The 14,327-nt window shown below is 44.7% G+C and overlaps 1 protein-coding gene across 10 annotated transcripts in view; it reads right to left on the bottom strand.

The window, feature by feature from the left end:
• Window positions 1–14,327, bottom strand: part of SIPA1L2 (signal induced proliferation associated 1 like 2) — a 236,048-nt gene that overhangs the window by 83,939 nt on the left and 137,782 nt on the right. For all 10 annotated transcript variants that reach the window (XM_070471084.1, XM_070471082.1, XM_070471089.1 and 7 more), the window contains 3 exons: window positions 9,797–9,930; window positions 7,833–8,021; window positions 641–815 (listed from right to left, as the gene is read on the bottom strand). In XM_070471084.1, the coding sequence (XP_070327185.1) occupies window positions 641–815; window positions 7,833–8,021; window positions 9,797–9,930 (498 nt within the window). The remainder of the gene's footprint in view (window positions 1–640; window positions 816–7,832; window positions 8,022–9,796; window positions 9,931–14,327) is intronic.

The raw sequence follows: 14,327 nt of genomic DNA, 5'->3' as shown, positions 1-14,327 counted from the left end.
AAACAAGATAAGGCTGCAAGCATGGATGTGGAAATATTCAGAGTACTCAGAAATGAATGCAAGGTTGGTCAAGCTGCAGTGGGACAGAGTGGAACAGAGAGGTGAGGTGAAAAGAAAAAAGAACATACTAAAAGATTCTTCACAGAATCCTGGGGAATCTCTGCTCTTGTTACAAAGGAAGAAGAACTGGAATCTCTGCTCCTGTTACAAAGGAAGAAGAACTGACCTTTTGAGATTATGTGGGACACAATGCCCTTGAGAAATGTGCTTTTCTTGCTCATCTGAGTGCAAGGGTGTGCTTAGTCGCTTAGTTGTGTCTGACTCTTTGCAACCCCATGGACTGTAGCCCACCCCACTCCTCTGTCCATGGAACTCTCCAGGTAAGAATACTGGAGTGGGTAGCCATTCCCTTCTCCAGGGTATCTTTCTGACCCAGGGATCGAACCCGGGTCTCCTGCACTGCAGGCAGATACTTTACAACCTGAGCTACCAAGGAAGCCCTCTGCTCCTCTGAGGAACTCGCAACTCCATCCCCAGTAAGCTGGCTCAGCCGCTGCTGGGGTCAGGACCTCTCAGATGTCTGCAGTGTGCCTGCCCTTGGGGAATTAGATCTGTGCAGACGCCCAAGTCTGAAGCTTACTTTTGTTGTCCAGCTGGGCTCGGTATTTACTAAACCCCTTCAGCCGCACTCTCTGGCCCAGCAGATCCAGGAACTCTTCAAAAGCTGGCCCTGCCGTCTCATTGTTGTACATCTCCTCTTCGGTGCTCTGGCCGGCCTTGCAGTATAGGATCCCGATCTTGTGCTGAAAGCTCAGCTGAAATGGGGGAGAGAGGAAAATCACTGGGCAGAAAGTATCAGACTAGCACACACGAAACTAACACAATATTGTAAATCAACTATGTTGTCAGTCGCTCAGTCATGTCCAACTCTTTGTGACCCCATGAACTGCAGCCCGCCAGGCTCCTCCGTCCATGGGATTTTTCAGGCAAGAATACTGGAGTGGGTACCATTCCCTTCTCCAGGGAATCGTCCCAACCCACAGAATGAACCCGGATCTCCCGCATTGCAGGCAGATTCTTTACCATCTGAGCCACCGGGGAAGCCCATGCTCCGATATAAAACACAAAATAAATTTTAAAAATTAAAAAGCATCACACAAGCTAACTTCCAGTAAAATTAAAATTATAGGAGCTGAGAATTCTGTTCATAGGAAAGCATGCCAGGACAATTTCCGGAAGCTAAAAAAAGTAATCAACTATCATTCTGCAAAACCCTACAAAAATCATAACAAACCCAGAGACCTGAAAATAACAGCTGGAGAAACGTCAGACAACCTAAGAAATACAGTGAATGGCTTTGCCTACATGGGAATTTGCAGGTTTCCAAAACAGACAGCTAGGTTCAAACATTTATTTAAAAATAGAGCTGTGGAAATATCTTATACCCTCTATATAGTAAATAGCATTATCTTCGAAGTTAGAACGGAAAAAAGCTGTATATTTTCAGACGTTTTCCCTGTCTGGTTCTTAATGCTTTTTTGTTGTCGTTATTTGAACATTCATGGAAATATGAAAGACTGTAATGAAAAAAACAAATCAAATTAAGGTCTGGGGAGGAAAGACTCCCACTGAAAATTGTGATCCATGTATATTGATAGAATAATGTCTTATTTCCATAAAAGTAACTCTGGCTGAGCCATTACAGTCATTTCTATATTTTTGACTATCTTGAAAACATTTGCTAAATATACAATAGACCATAAAGAACTTTAATAGCAACTGAAGGGTTCCTGCTATAATTCTGTCTCTCTGTCCATCCATGCCATGATGGAAGGTACCACACTACTTCCTCCTAAGGCAGGGGAGACCTTTACAGCTTTACAGCTTTTTTATTTTCCTTAAAGAGGAACTACCGGTCAATCACAAAAGCAGGGCACTTCATCCTACTAGCAGCCATCTGAGCCTCGAGGGCTGACGGATTATCAGCCTTGCCCAATTCCCTAAAGGCATCCATCCATAACATTGTTCACTTTTATTACCAAACTGTAAAACAGAGCCTTTAATCAAAACTCAGAGCTGACTGTATCAGTGAAATAAGGCAAAACGGTACTAATTTCTCTTGAGTAGCAAAGTGATGACAGCAGTCTCATCCGAGTGACCTATGCCACTTCCAATCCAAGAAAGGGAGGGATCCGCCTGTCATGCATCTCGATGGAGATGCTGGGGAAGCTCAGAGGGGAGCAGGCAGCAGAGAACCAGTACTCACGCTGTACCCTGACTAAGAGCTACGGGGGAGGGGAGGAGCAAAGAGACATAGTTCCCTGTTCACCATCTACAGGCATGGCTCCTGGGGCTTGGGGCGGGGGGGTGGGGGCGTGGGGAGACGGCACACAGGCCTGATGTTCCTGTCTGAGCCCAAATCACCCAAATCACACTGTGAGATGCTGGGTTTAAGCTATTCGTATTATGAATCGTGCTGATTCCGTGGTGGCTCAGACAGTGAAAAATCTGCCTGCATTGCAGGAGATGCGGGTTCAATCCCTGGGTCGGGGAGATCCCCTGGAGAGGGAATGGTTCCCCAATCCAGTGTTCTTGCCTGGAGAATCCCATGGACAGAGGAGCCTGGCAGAGAGTCAGACATGACTGAGCGACTAACATTTACTTACTAGGTCTTTAGTAACATCAAGACAAAAAAAAAAAACATTTCCATGCACTCAGGGACTGAGGAATAAACCTTTCTGATCAACTCAAGTACCGAAACAAATGCTCTCCCGCATCTGCACCTTGTCCCAGGGCACCGCACCAATCTCAGCAGCCACTCCTGGGGAGCAGGCCTGGGGCAAAGTCGTCTCTGGCCCCAGGGCTGGGGCTGGGATGGCCCCGGTGGCTGAAGCAGGGCCCTCTCTGGACACACACAGTTTCTCTCCAGTCCCTACCCTTATGGACATGATGCTTTTGTGACTCAAAAACAGTGAATAGTGAAAGTTACTGAGTTCTGTCTGACTCTTTATGACCCCATGGACTATACAGTTCATGGAATTCTCCAGGCCAGAATACTGGAGTGGGTAGCCATTCCCTTCTTCAGGGGATCTTCCCAACCCACGGACTGAACCCAAGACTCCCACATTACAGGCAGATTTTTTACCAGCTGAGCCACGAGGGAAGCCCAGGCAGTGGCCAAAATACCCAGATAACTGAAACCCCCTCGGGGCTTCTGTGCTGAGTGCAGGTCTATTCGCTCACATATCCTTTCTTGCAGCCTCCAGACAAACCAGCACATCTACATCCCAACTGGGAAGAGGACCTGCCTTTCACCCAAGAAGCCCTGGGCCCATGGATGTGGCTAGGAGAGACTTCAAAGCCCCCAGAAGTCTGCTCCACTGGAGATGCCCTCTTACACACACACACACACACACACACACACACACACGCCACTCAGGCCTGCCCCCCCACCCACCAGCCTGGCCCCTGTGACCTGTGTACCAGTGGGAGAGGACATGAGATGGTACTCGGGAGACAGAACCATCTCCAGCGACTGAGAATTAACCACTGTGGCCAGTGTAGCGCAATTCCAATAAAAGAACAGAATGGCACGTTGTGTGGAGGAAGAGGCAGCTCTTGGTCTCTTAGAAGCCTCATGAAATCAATAGCAATGCAACATACCGAGGCTGACCCCTCCCACCCACGGTTTATCAGAAAGCTGGCCTGATTCCAAGGGGAGGACAGATCCCAGCTCTCCATGAACTAAAACCCCCAATTCTCTTGGAACAAGGTTCATCTCTAAGGCCCCTCCACCTACACCTTGGTCACCTCTAACCACACCTCCACTCCCACTGACCCTGCTTAACTGCTCTGATGCGAATCGCACCAGGCTCACAGCCCTGGGGGGAACCTCAGGCATCACCACAGTCAAAAACTAAAAACACCCACTTGTCAAAACTCTATACTGCTTCCGTGATCAGAGCTGAACACACAGACCCTGCATAGACAGGCTAGGCGATCCCTAGCCTCCTGAGAATGGATCAAAACCGCATGCTCTGTACCCAAGGTCAGAAACTCCATAATTATTGACCAGATGATTTAAATTTAAAGAAAGGTAGCAAAAGATAAAGTCTCAGAATGGCCTTGAAAGTAAATTCAAGTGTGCAGGAAAGTCCTGCCACTGCACTCTCTAAACTCAACCACCTGTTCTAAGTGTGTAGTCTCGTGTGTTCAGACCTCTCTGACTTCCTGTCAAGGAAACCTGGTGCATGAGTGAACATATATCTGGAGGGGCAGTTGACTTAAGAACAAACTAATCCAAAGATGCCATAATATTCTAAGTCAGTAAGCTGTCATAAACAACCTGAATTATTTTTTTTAAAAATTCAACCTAGCGGGGAGGTACAAATTAAGACTTTTGGGTTAACATAACACACGACTATATGTGGTCTTCTCAGGAGGCACAAGTGGTAAAGAATCCACCTGCCAATGCAGGAGACATAAGACACACGGGTTCAGTCCCTGGGTCAGGAAGATGCCCTGGAGGAGGGCACGGCAACCCACTCCAGTGTTCTTGCCTGGAGAATCCCATGGGCAGAGGAGTCTGGTGGGCTACAGTCCACAGCGTCACAAAGAGTCGGACACGACTGAAGTGACTTAGCACATACACACTATATAAAAAAGATAAACAACAAGGACCTACTGTATAGCCAGGGAGCTCTACTCAATATCCCATGATAATCTATAGTAAAAAGAATATATATATTCATATATAATACGTATGTACAACTGAATCACTATTGTACATCTGAAACTAATACAACATTGTAACTATACTCCAATTTTTTTTTAAAAAGTCAGTCTATATAATCTTATGAACTCACTTGTTACAAAAACTAGGATAGCCTTAAAAAAGGGGGCTCTTAGAAGTTGAGAGGTGAATTTATGTAGATTAATTAACAAAACTTTCAAAGTACTGCTCAGTATTACTTTCTTTATTATTCTCCATGGCATGGAGTCTTCCTGCTCAACACATCTTACCAAATGTAAAGAATGGAATGAATGATCTGGGACCTACTATTACAGCGTCTCTTGTACAGAGCAGATAAAATAAACTCAGGGTCAAATCATGAATAGATTCCAAACTACAAGAAAGCAGAAAACAACAATCTATCCTTTTTAAGTAATTTTTTGAGATTTAAACCTCTTAAGGATAGTAACATAAAATTGGCCCATTCCCTCCCTGAGCAGTTTTTTATTAGGAAAGTGGATAAAAACAGCACTAACTGGAAGAAACACTCCAACACCCCAACCGATGAGTGAAACTTTTAAAGACCCTTTAGAAACTAGAATATGAGATAAGACACCACTAAGATGCCTTTAGATATCATTAAGAGTTGTGGGAAGTCAAGACATCATATTGTACACTATTAATAAAGTATAGCAGAGTCAAATAAATATAATCTCAAAAGAAAAAGCACCAGAATACATATGATTGGAAATATATGATGCATTGGTTTCCTTAAACACTGCACTCACCTTCACCACAACCTGGCTTGACTCTGTGCAGGCAAGCGGACTCAAGTCTGGTTCAGTGACAAATGCTTCACACCAAGCCCACCTGCACCCCGAGTCCCCAGACCAGCAGTGACACCCTGCTCTGCCCCTCCATGACAACAGGATTTCCTCAGCTGCCTCACGGCCATTACATGCACTCCACACACTTTACTAGCGAGAACCATGCTGAATGCTTCTGTGCAATTTTAGAAGTCAACTACTCAGGTTTAGCTGTTGGTTTGACTTTGTCAGGCCTCAATGCTGAGAAAGGCAGATCTCAGGATTATCCATTCTGAATATCATGGTGTCTGTTTCCTCTGGCTGAGAATGCAGTATTAATTTGCTAGAACAATTACAACTTCATCTCCTTTAGAATTCCAGCCATCCAAGTATCAAACACTCCACCAATACAACACAATGAGTGTTACTGGGTCAACCAGGAAATACCACATCTTCCCTCCAAAATGTGCCAAAGAATTTTCCTTGGAAAATTCTGGAACAACATCACAATTGTCTTTTTCTTTTGTTTAAAGCCTGTGAAAGAAAAGTGAAAAGTGCCAGTCACTTAGCTGTGTCCAGCTCTTTGCGACCCATGAACTGCAGCCCGCCAGGCGCCTCCGTCCATGGGATTCTCCAGGCAAGGATACTGGAGTGGGCTGCATGTCCTTCTCCAGGGGATCTTCCTGACCCGGGTCTCTGGCATTCCAGGCAGATTCTTAACTGTTTAAGCCGTAAGGAACTTAAACACAAATCCACTCATTTAAAACAAATTGCATACACTTGGGCACCTACCTCTCAGTTTTGCCTACAAATTATCTTGCATCTGAAGTTAAAAGACCTCTTTCCATCTTCCGGGCCACCATCTACATCCTGTCCATCATTAATTCTCTCCCGGACCCCAGGCCACCATGAAGCTCTACCTGCACCTGACTGTCCAATTCCCTTCTACCAGCATAATCTTCCTAAAACACAACTACCAGCATGTCATGTCCCATTCGAAAACCTTCAATGCCTCCTACTGCCTCCATATCAAGTGGAAAAGCCTTAGCCCAGCATTCCTCTCCTATGCTTATTGTCGTTGTTTTAACTCTCAGCTTCCCTGCGTGTGCCCTTTCCTTGTAAAGAAGAGAGTCAGAGTTTCTAAAAGAGCTAAGTACTCATATCTCCCTGTTGGAATTCTACTCAAATCTAAAGGCCCAGTCACAACACCACCTCCTTCAGAGGTTACTTCCTCTTTTCCCAGAACACACTGCATTTCTGCCTCTTCAAACCCACCACGGCCACATTCTGCCTTGCAAGGGCCTTTGTGCTGTCACAGTGATCTCCCCAAGGGGAAGGACCAGGTCTTAGCTTCTCGATTCTCCTGACGCATGCTGTTCACTGCCATCCGTAAACCTGATGTTTTGCACACAGTAAACAACAAATCTCAGGTCAGGGAAAGGTCCAATGTGAGCTCTTTAAACCCTGGGGATAGACTTCCCTCGTGGCCCAGTGGCTAAGACTCCATGCTCTCAACACAGAGGGCCTGGGTTTGACCCCTGGTCAGGGAGCCAGATCCCACGTGTCACACATCACAGACCCATATTCTGCAACTAAGACCAGGCACAGCCAAGTAAACAAATGAAAGAAGTAAATTTAAAAACAACAACTACAAAAACCCTGGGGAAAGACACCAGTGATCTCTAATAGTCATGAATCACATCTGCTCCTGCTGGCTGGGACATACCAGACCTTGATGAAAATAATGCAAGACACAGACTTCCCTGGTGGTCTAGTGATTAAGAATCCACCTACCCAGTGCAGAGGACAGGGGTTCAGTCCCTAGTCTGGGAACTACCATTCCACATGCTGCAGAGCAACTAAGCCTTTGAGCCACAACTACTGAGCCTGTGCTCCGGAGCTTGCAAGCCACAGCTGCCGAGCCCACAGACGGTGCCTACTGAAGCCCCTGCTCCGGGAGTGAGCAGTCCTAACACCACGGCCAGAGAGAAGTCCCTGCTGGCCACAGCCAGAGAAAACCCGTGTAGCAACGGAGACCCAACACAGCCAAAAATAAATAAGTAAAATCTTCAAAAAAAAACAATGCAAGTCACAACTCAGCAGGAGGTGCATTTCTTAATAAATCAAGGCATCTTAACTAGTAATAGAGGCACATTCGGGAAAAACTGGAGAGAAAATGCTTTACGGCATTAAAAATAAATAATCTTAAAAGGAAGAGGGATGGGAGAACTCCGAAACATTCAGGACCATGGACACCAAGCGTCACAGGCTTCAGTCTCCCACAGGATACACACCCCTTGCTCATCGAGCTTGAGCAGTTGCTCCGAGACCTTGGGTGAGCTGGAGGCCTGCCTCAGGCACTGGATGCTGAGCTCAGGAATGACGTATTCCAGAACTTCTTTGAGCGGGAGGCCGCGTGCAGTCCCATGCCTGGCGGTGGAGGGTATGGCATCTTCCAAAATTGCTCCTCGCAGCGTCGTCAGCTGTGGGGCAAAATAGCACAGCTCAGTTAACCTTGACTCTTTAAAGCACCATATTTCAACTGCCTCAAAAAAAAGGAGGAAGAAGGAGAAGGCTCTTTTCTGAGTACAGGAGATGACACTTCTCAGTCTGAAGAAGCAGATTAAGCCTTCATCAGTCAGTCTTTACACAGAGGTACACAGAAGTCGGGAAGGAGCTGGGTGGGGCTGACATAACCAGGTGTGCCCGAGGCGCGAGGAGGAGGAGGCAATGCCCCCCCAGGGAGATACAAAGACACAGCCGCCACAGTCAGAGCCAGCAGCACCGACGGGCCAGGAGCCACAGGGCCGGGCCAGTCACGGCCACCTCCTCCGTCCTCCCCTCTCCCTTCTCCCACGGTCCGTCATCTTCTTTTCTTCTGCCCTTCTTGTTCTGTTTGTTTTTTGCTTCTTTTTGTATTTTTCCTTTTTATTTGTTTTCTTATCTTTTTCTCTCTTCTACTCCTCATGTTTTTCTATTTAACTTCCCACTGCTGACAGTTCCCGAGGCTGGGTGGGGCCAGTCTGAGACCCCCGGGGCAGCTGACTCAGGTCCAAGAAGTCCAGACCAGGTTCTTCCTCCCTATCTGCGGTATGTCCTCACACAGCTGTGACTGCATGGAGTCACTATTCGGACACAACAAATCTAATCCCAGGTCTAATGTGCTGAGAAAGGAAATGCAGCAGGGCTGCCAGCCTAGAGGCCTGGCTCTCATCTCGCCCCACCGCCTACCCTCCACGCTCGCTACCAAGCAGCCGTGGCGGGGGAGGTAACAGCGGCGCCTAGCATCCGCACAGCGTCCAGGGCACGCTGTCCAACGTGACTATTTGCAGCGATGAGCTCGTCCTCCCGCTGCACTGGCCGGCCTGTGCAACTGCCCTGCCCCAACTGGCTGTAGGGCGGTGACCGTGACAGGCGTGACGGCGGGACCGTGTTTCTTACTCAGCTCCCTGACCTTTAAATAGCCACCTGTGGTTAGCAGCTACTGAACTGGATGGCACAAGTCCATAGCTTAAAACACGCCATCTTCAGAGAGGGCTTTTTTCTCCTACTTACGGCACAGAACCTGGGTCATGAGAATACCGATGCACGGGCAAGTGGACACTGAGTGCTAGGCTTGGGTAAAGCCTTGGAGGGGGTGTCTGAACTCAGATCCAGGAGTCACCAAAATATACACTCAGGGCTGTGTGACCAACACATTTCCATCTAATTACATGGTCAAGAGGATAAAAACTAAAGCACAAATCAGATCTGGCTCTTTATGTAAATCAACATTCCCATTTACGTGCATCAGCATCTACGTGACTGTTGCACATTTCACTCAAAGCAAGACCAGTGGGGGAGGAAGCTGGCTGCTGGGGGGCAGAAGTGTGGGTCCACAGCGATGCTGGGCCCACGGACACGCTGAGCCCACACTCACCTCATGGGTGGCTTCCTGGTTTTCTGCATTTGATTCTAAAGTTGTTTTTCAATTTTGATATGAATCATATAGTTCAGATTTGTCCTCTGCCTTACACCCAAGAACCTTGCATTCTGATGATTTTATCCTTTCTGTCCTTTAAGGTGACAGTAAAATCACTGCCCCTTCACATCCATCACAAGTTTTCAAATACTTCACTCGGAACCAAATAGTCTAAGCCCTTTCAGTCATCTTAACTGGTGTGATCAACACTGACAATAAAAGCAACACATTATGGGAAACAACCCAAGCAGTGACTCAGAGGCCCAGCCCAGGACAGACACCACGCGTGCCCAGTACCTCACTTGTCCTGAAGACCACCCGGTAGTTGAACTGGGACCCTTCCTTCTCCTTGGGGTCTTCCACCTTCTCCCTCCGGATGCTGACTGCCACAGGGCCGAGGTTCTCATCGATTCCAAAGTAGTTCTGATGCTCTGTGATGGAGAAAGTGGTGGCGTGAGAAGAAAGGAAGCAGGTAGAGGATGGGGATTTGGCAACTTGTGTATCTAGTCCAGAAGATGCACCAGTGTCTCTGTGGCAGGATTTCCCACAAATGTGATCAATTTTTTTTGTCTCCAACTTAGATGCACTTTTCTTTTTTATTGGAAGAGACACTTGCTTCACAATATTGTGATGGTTTCTGCCATACATCAACATGAATCAGCCACAGGTACACACATATGTCTGCCCCCTCCTGAACCCCCTTCCCATCTCCCACCCCTCCCACCAGGCAGTGCTCTAGAATGCCACAGAGCATTGGGCTGAGAGCTCACCTGGTAGGTGACTATGAGACACCTAGCATAGGGACCTCCAAGCACATTCTTCCTAAGAGATGACCATTAGTCTCTTACAGAACACTTGTGTGCCAGACATGGTCTTGGCCGTGGGGTCACAACCCAGAAAAACTCCCCCATCATGAAGCAAATATTCTAGTCTGAACGCTGCCAGTGATGGCAAGCTCAGTGCTCTGGGAGAAGCCCTTCTGGACGCATAAGTGAGCTCTGCTGAAAGAAGTATAAAAGCTTCACTCCAACCACACTTTTTAAGTGTTGTCTTCTGCAAGTACCCAGACAACGCTCAGATGTGGTCCAACCATACAACACAGAGGGTGCAATTACCCAAATGTTTATTCATGCTGCTTCTCGATTTTAGCAAACCTTCATACCAACAATCCATGCTAAGCAAGTGTTCCATGCAAAGCCCCAGGTGTTATGCATTTATTCCTTAATGAACTGCTGCCCAGTCCATTCTCCAAGGTGCACACTTATAAAACTGGTTTTTTCACCCTGTATGCAAAATCACTTTAACAACCTCCCGCTTTTTCACTTTTATCCCTTTTCAATGTCACCTTAGTGGTTTGGGCCAATCTTTCTGATGTATAGTTTTCAGTTAAAAAGAAATACGCTCTATCACATGTTTGTAAGCTTGAAAAAAGCCATAGGTATTCCAAAGGCTTTGGGTTATGCTAACATCTTCTGCCACAGTAATTTCTGAAGGAATAAGGAATGTTATTCATAAAGTAGAAAACTGGTTAAGTTCAACAAAGAAAAACAGTACTTGTATCACTCAAGGAAAACATTATCCAAAGCCACTAATGAACACTGGCTACATCTTCAAAGGCAGATCATTTACTTTTTACTTGCAATCAAGTGAGATAAATACTGACATAATTTCCCTTTGAACCAGTCAGGACTAGAAGCAGCAGGTCCCCTATTTTAGGGACTAAAAAGGTGAATTATTGCCTCAGTCCTGGGCTTATACAATAGGAAGTGAGTCTTTGTTTTTCATGGCTACCTCATCCTTATAAATTATGTACTGATAGTAGTCTGGTTAACTGTTACAAACATACACAACTCCAGTGAAATTAAAAATACATTGCAAAAAATGAATTATTTACCAACAATGAGTTATTTATCAACAGCCTGATGCATTAAGAACATATTTCAAGAAGTTACTTGCAAAAATGCTCAAATCAGTTTCTTGGTAGGCATTTGATAAAACCTGTGACATGAATCAAAAGAAATTCAAGGGCTTCCCTGGTGGCCCAGTGGTTAAGAATTCACCTGCCAATGCAGGGGACATAGGTTCAATCCCTGGTCCAGGAAGATTCCACATGCTTTCAACTTCATTTTTTAAAAAGTATAGCTAATTTACAATATTATGTTCATTTCAGGCATACAGCATAGTGATTCAGTATTTTTATAGATTTTATTCTATTAAAAGTTATAACATAATGGCTATAATTCCCCGTGCAGTACAATATATCCTCGTTGCTTATCTATTTCATATAAAACAGTCTGCATCTCTTCATCCCCTACCCTGACCCTCTACCTTTTCCTCCTCTCACTGGTCACCACTAGTTTGTTTTCTATATCTGTGAGTCTGTTTCTGTTCTGCTATATATACTCAGTTGTTTCATTTTTTAGATTCTACATATCAACTGATAATTACTTGTCTTTCTCTGACTTATTTCACTAAAATGTAATATTCTTTAAGTACAGCCACCTTGCTACAAATGGCAGGGTTTCATTATTTTTTATGGCTGAATAATAAAGAATGCACCAATTCTTTATCCATCCATCTGCTGATGAACACTTCTGTTGTTTCCAGATCTTGGCTATTGTGAACAGTGTTACTAGGACCACTGGGGTGCATGTATCTTTTTAAATTATAGTTTTCTCCAGGTATATGCCCAGGACTGGGACTGCAGGATCACATGGCAACTCTATTTTTAGTTTTTTGAGGAAACTCTATATTATTCTTCATACTGGCTATATCAATTTACATTCCCACCAACAGTGTAGGAGGGCTCCCTTTTAATCTACATCCTCACCAACATATACCATTTGTGGACTTTTAGGTGATGGCAATTCTGACTAGTGTTTGGTGATCTATTGTTGTTACTTTGATTTCTCTAATAATTACTGATGTTAGCATTTTTTCATGTGTTGATCACCCATCTGTATTTCTTCTTTGAAAGAATGTCTGTTCAGGTCTTCTGCCCATTTTCTGACTGGGCTGTTTCGTTTGTGATATTGAGTTGGTTGAGCTGTTTATGTGTTTTCATTATTAACCCCTTGTTTGTCATCATTTACAGATACTTTCTCACATACAGTAGAATGTCTTTTTGTTTTGTCAATGGATTCTTTTGCCAAAGCTTTTAAGTTTAATTAGGTCCACTTGATTATATTTGCTATCATTTCTTTTGCTTCAGGAGACAGATTCAAAAAAATCTGCTATGACTTATGTCAAAGAGTGTTCAGCCTACATTCTTTTCAATGAGCTTTATGGTCTGCAAGATTTAGGTCTTTAATCCATTTTGAATTATTTCTGCAGATGGTGTGAGAAAACATTCTCATCTCACTCTTTTGCATGCAGCTGTCCAGTCTTCCAAGCACCAATTATTGATAAGACTGTCTTTTCTCCACTGTATATTGCCTCTTTTATCATAAATAATTTGACCATAAATGTGTGGGCTTATTCCTCAGCTCTCTATTCTGTTCCATTGATCCATATATCTGTTTTTGTGCCAGTGCCATGCTGTTTTGATTACTAGTACCTTGTAGCATAATCTGATGTCTGGGGAGGTGATACCTCCAGCTTTGTTCTTTTTCCTCAAGATTGTTTTGGTAATCTAGGGGTTTTTGTGGATTCATAGGAATTTTAAAATTATCTGTTCTAGTTCTACAAAAAAACATCATGGGTATCCTGATAAAGACTACATTGGATGTGTAGACTGCTTTGGATAGTAGGACCATTTTAACAAAATCCTTCCAATCCAAGAGCACAAGGTATCTTTCCATTTCATTGTATCATCTTCAATTTCATTCATCAGTGTTTTATAGTTTTCAGAGTTAAGTTTACTCCTAAATATTTTATTCTTTCAGATGAAATTTTAGACAGGATTTTTTTTTTTTTGTACTCTCTCAGTAGTTCATTATTAATCTATGGAAAAGCAACTGATCTCTGTATATTAATCTTGTATTCTGAAGTTTTGCTGACTTCACATATTAGTTCTAATATTTTTAGGTGGATGTGGGGAGGCCATGACTGGGGAGAAGCCTGGGCTATGGGACGCAGCGGTGACCCAAGTCCAGAGCCTGGGTGGGGCGGCTGTCCACTGGCATTTACTCAAGCAGCATCTTAGAAGCAGCCCAAAGCTCTTTGCAGGCTGCTCCACCACAGCTCACTCCACCAACCTGCTCTGTGCAGTAGATGATCTTCTGCTGGCCTATCCCCGCCACACACTGCCCTCCAACGCTGGGATCCTCCAGGCTGCAGAACCGTCCTGCTCATCGATTAATGCTGGCATACCTTGCCTTATGTGGCACCTGCCTAGTTTGTCCCTCTGTGGCTTTATGCCCTTTGTGTACTCCTTCACCATCAGTTTTTTAGTGGTGTTTGGAAGGAAGAGAGAGAACATATATGTTCAAATGGCCAAGTTTAATTAGCACCCCTAAATTCACTTACTCTTAAATATCTATAATTCTCTCCAGTATTCTTGCCTGGAGAATTCCATGGACATAGGAGCCTGGCATGCTACAGTCCATGGGATCACACAGAGTTGGACATGACTGAAGTGACTTAGCATGAGCATCTATAAGTCTAATGAGCCTGATAATCAGTTTCTGAATCTGAGCTTTCCTACTTAATACCTACTTAATAACCTTGGGTAGTTCTTAACCTCAGCACCCCCCCCCCGACTCCAAAATATATATATAATACATGTATCATCAATAACCTGAGAAAAGTATTATAGCTGAAGGCTGGAATCCCACTGACAAAAAAACTCAGTGGAAAACAAAAAGAGAGCAAACACAAAATGGGCAGC

This window comes from Odocoileus virginianus, chromosome 7 (genome assembly GCF_023699985.2).
Source record: "Odocoileus virginianus isolate 20LAN1187 ecotype Illinois chromosome 7, Ovbor_1.2, whole genome shotgun sequence".
Taxonomy (NCBI): Eukaryota; Metazoa; Chordata; class Mammalia; order Artiodactyla; family Cervidae; genus Odocoileus; species Odocoileus virginianus.
The sequence above is the reverse complement of the archived record's forward strand: the minus strand, read 5'-3'. Positions and strand labels throughout refer to the sequence as shown.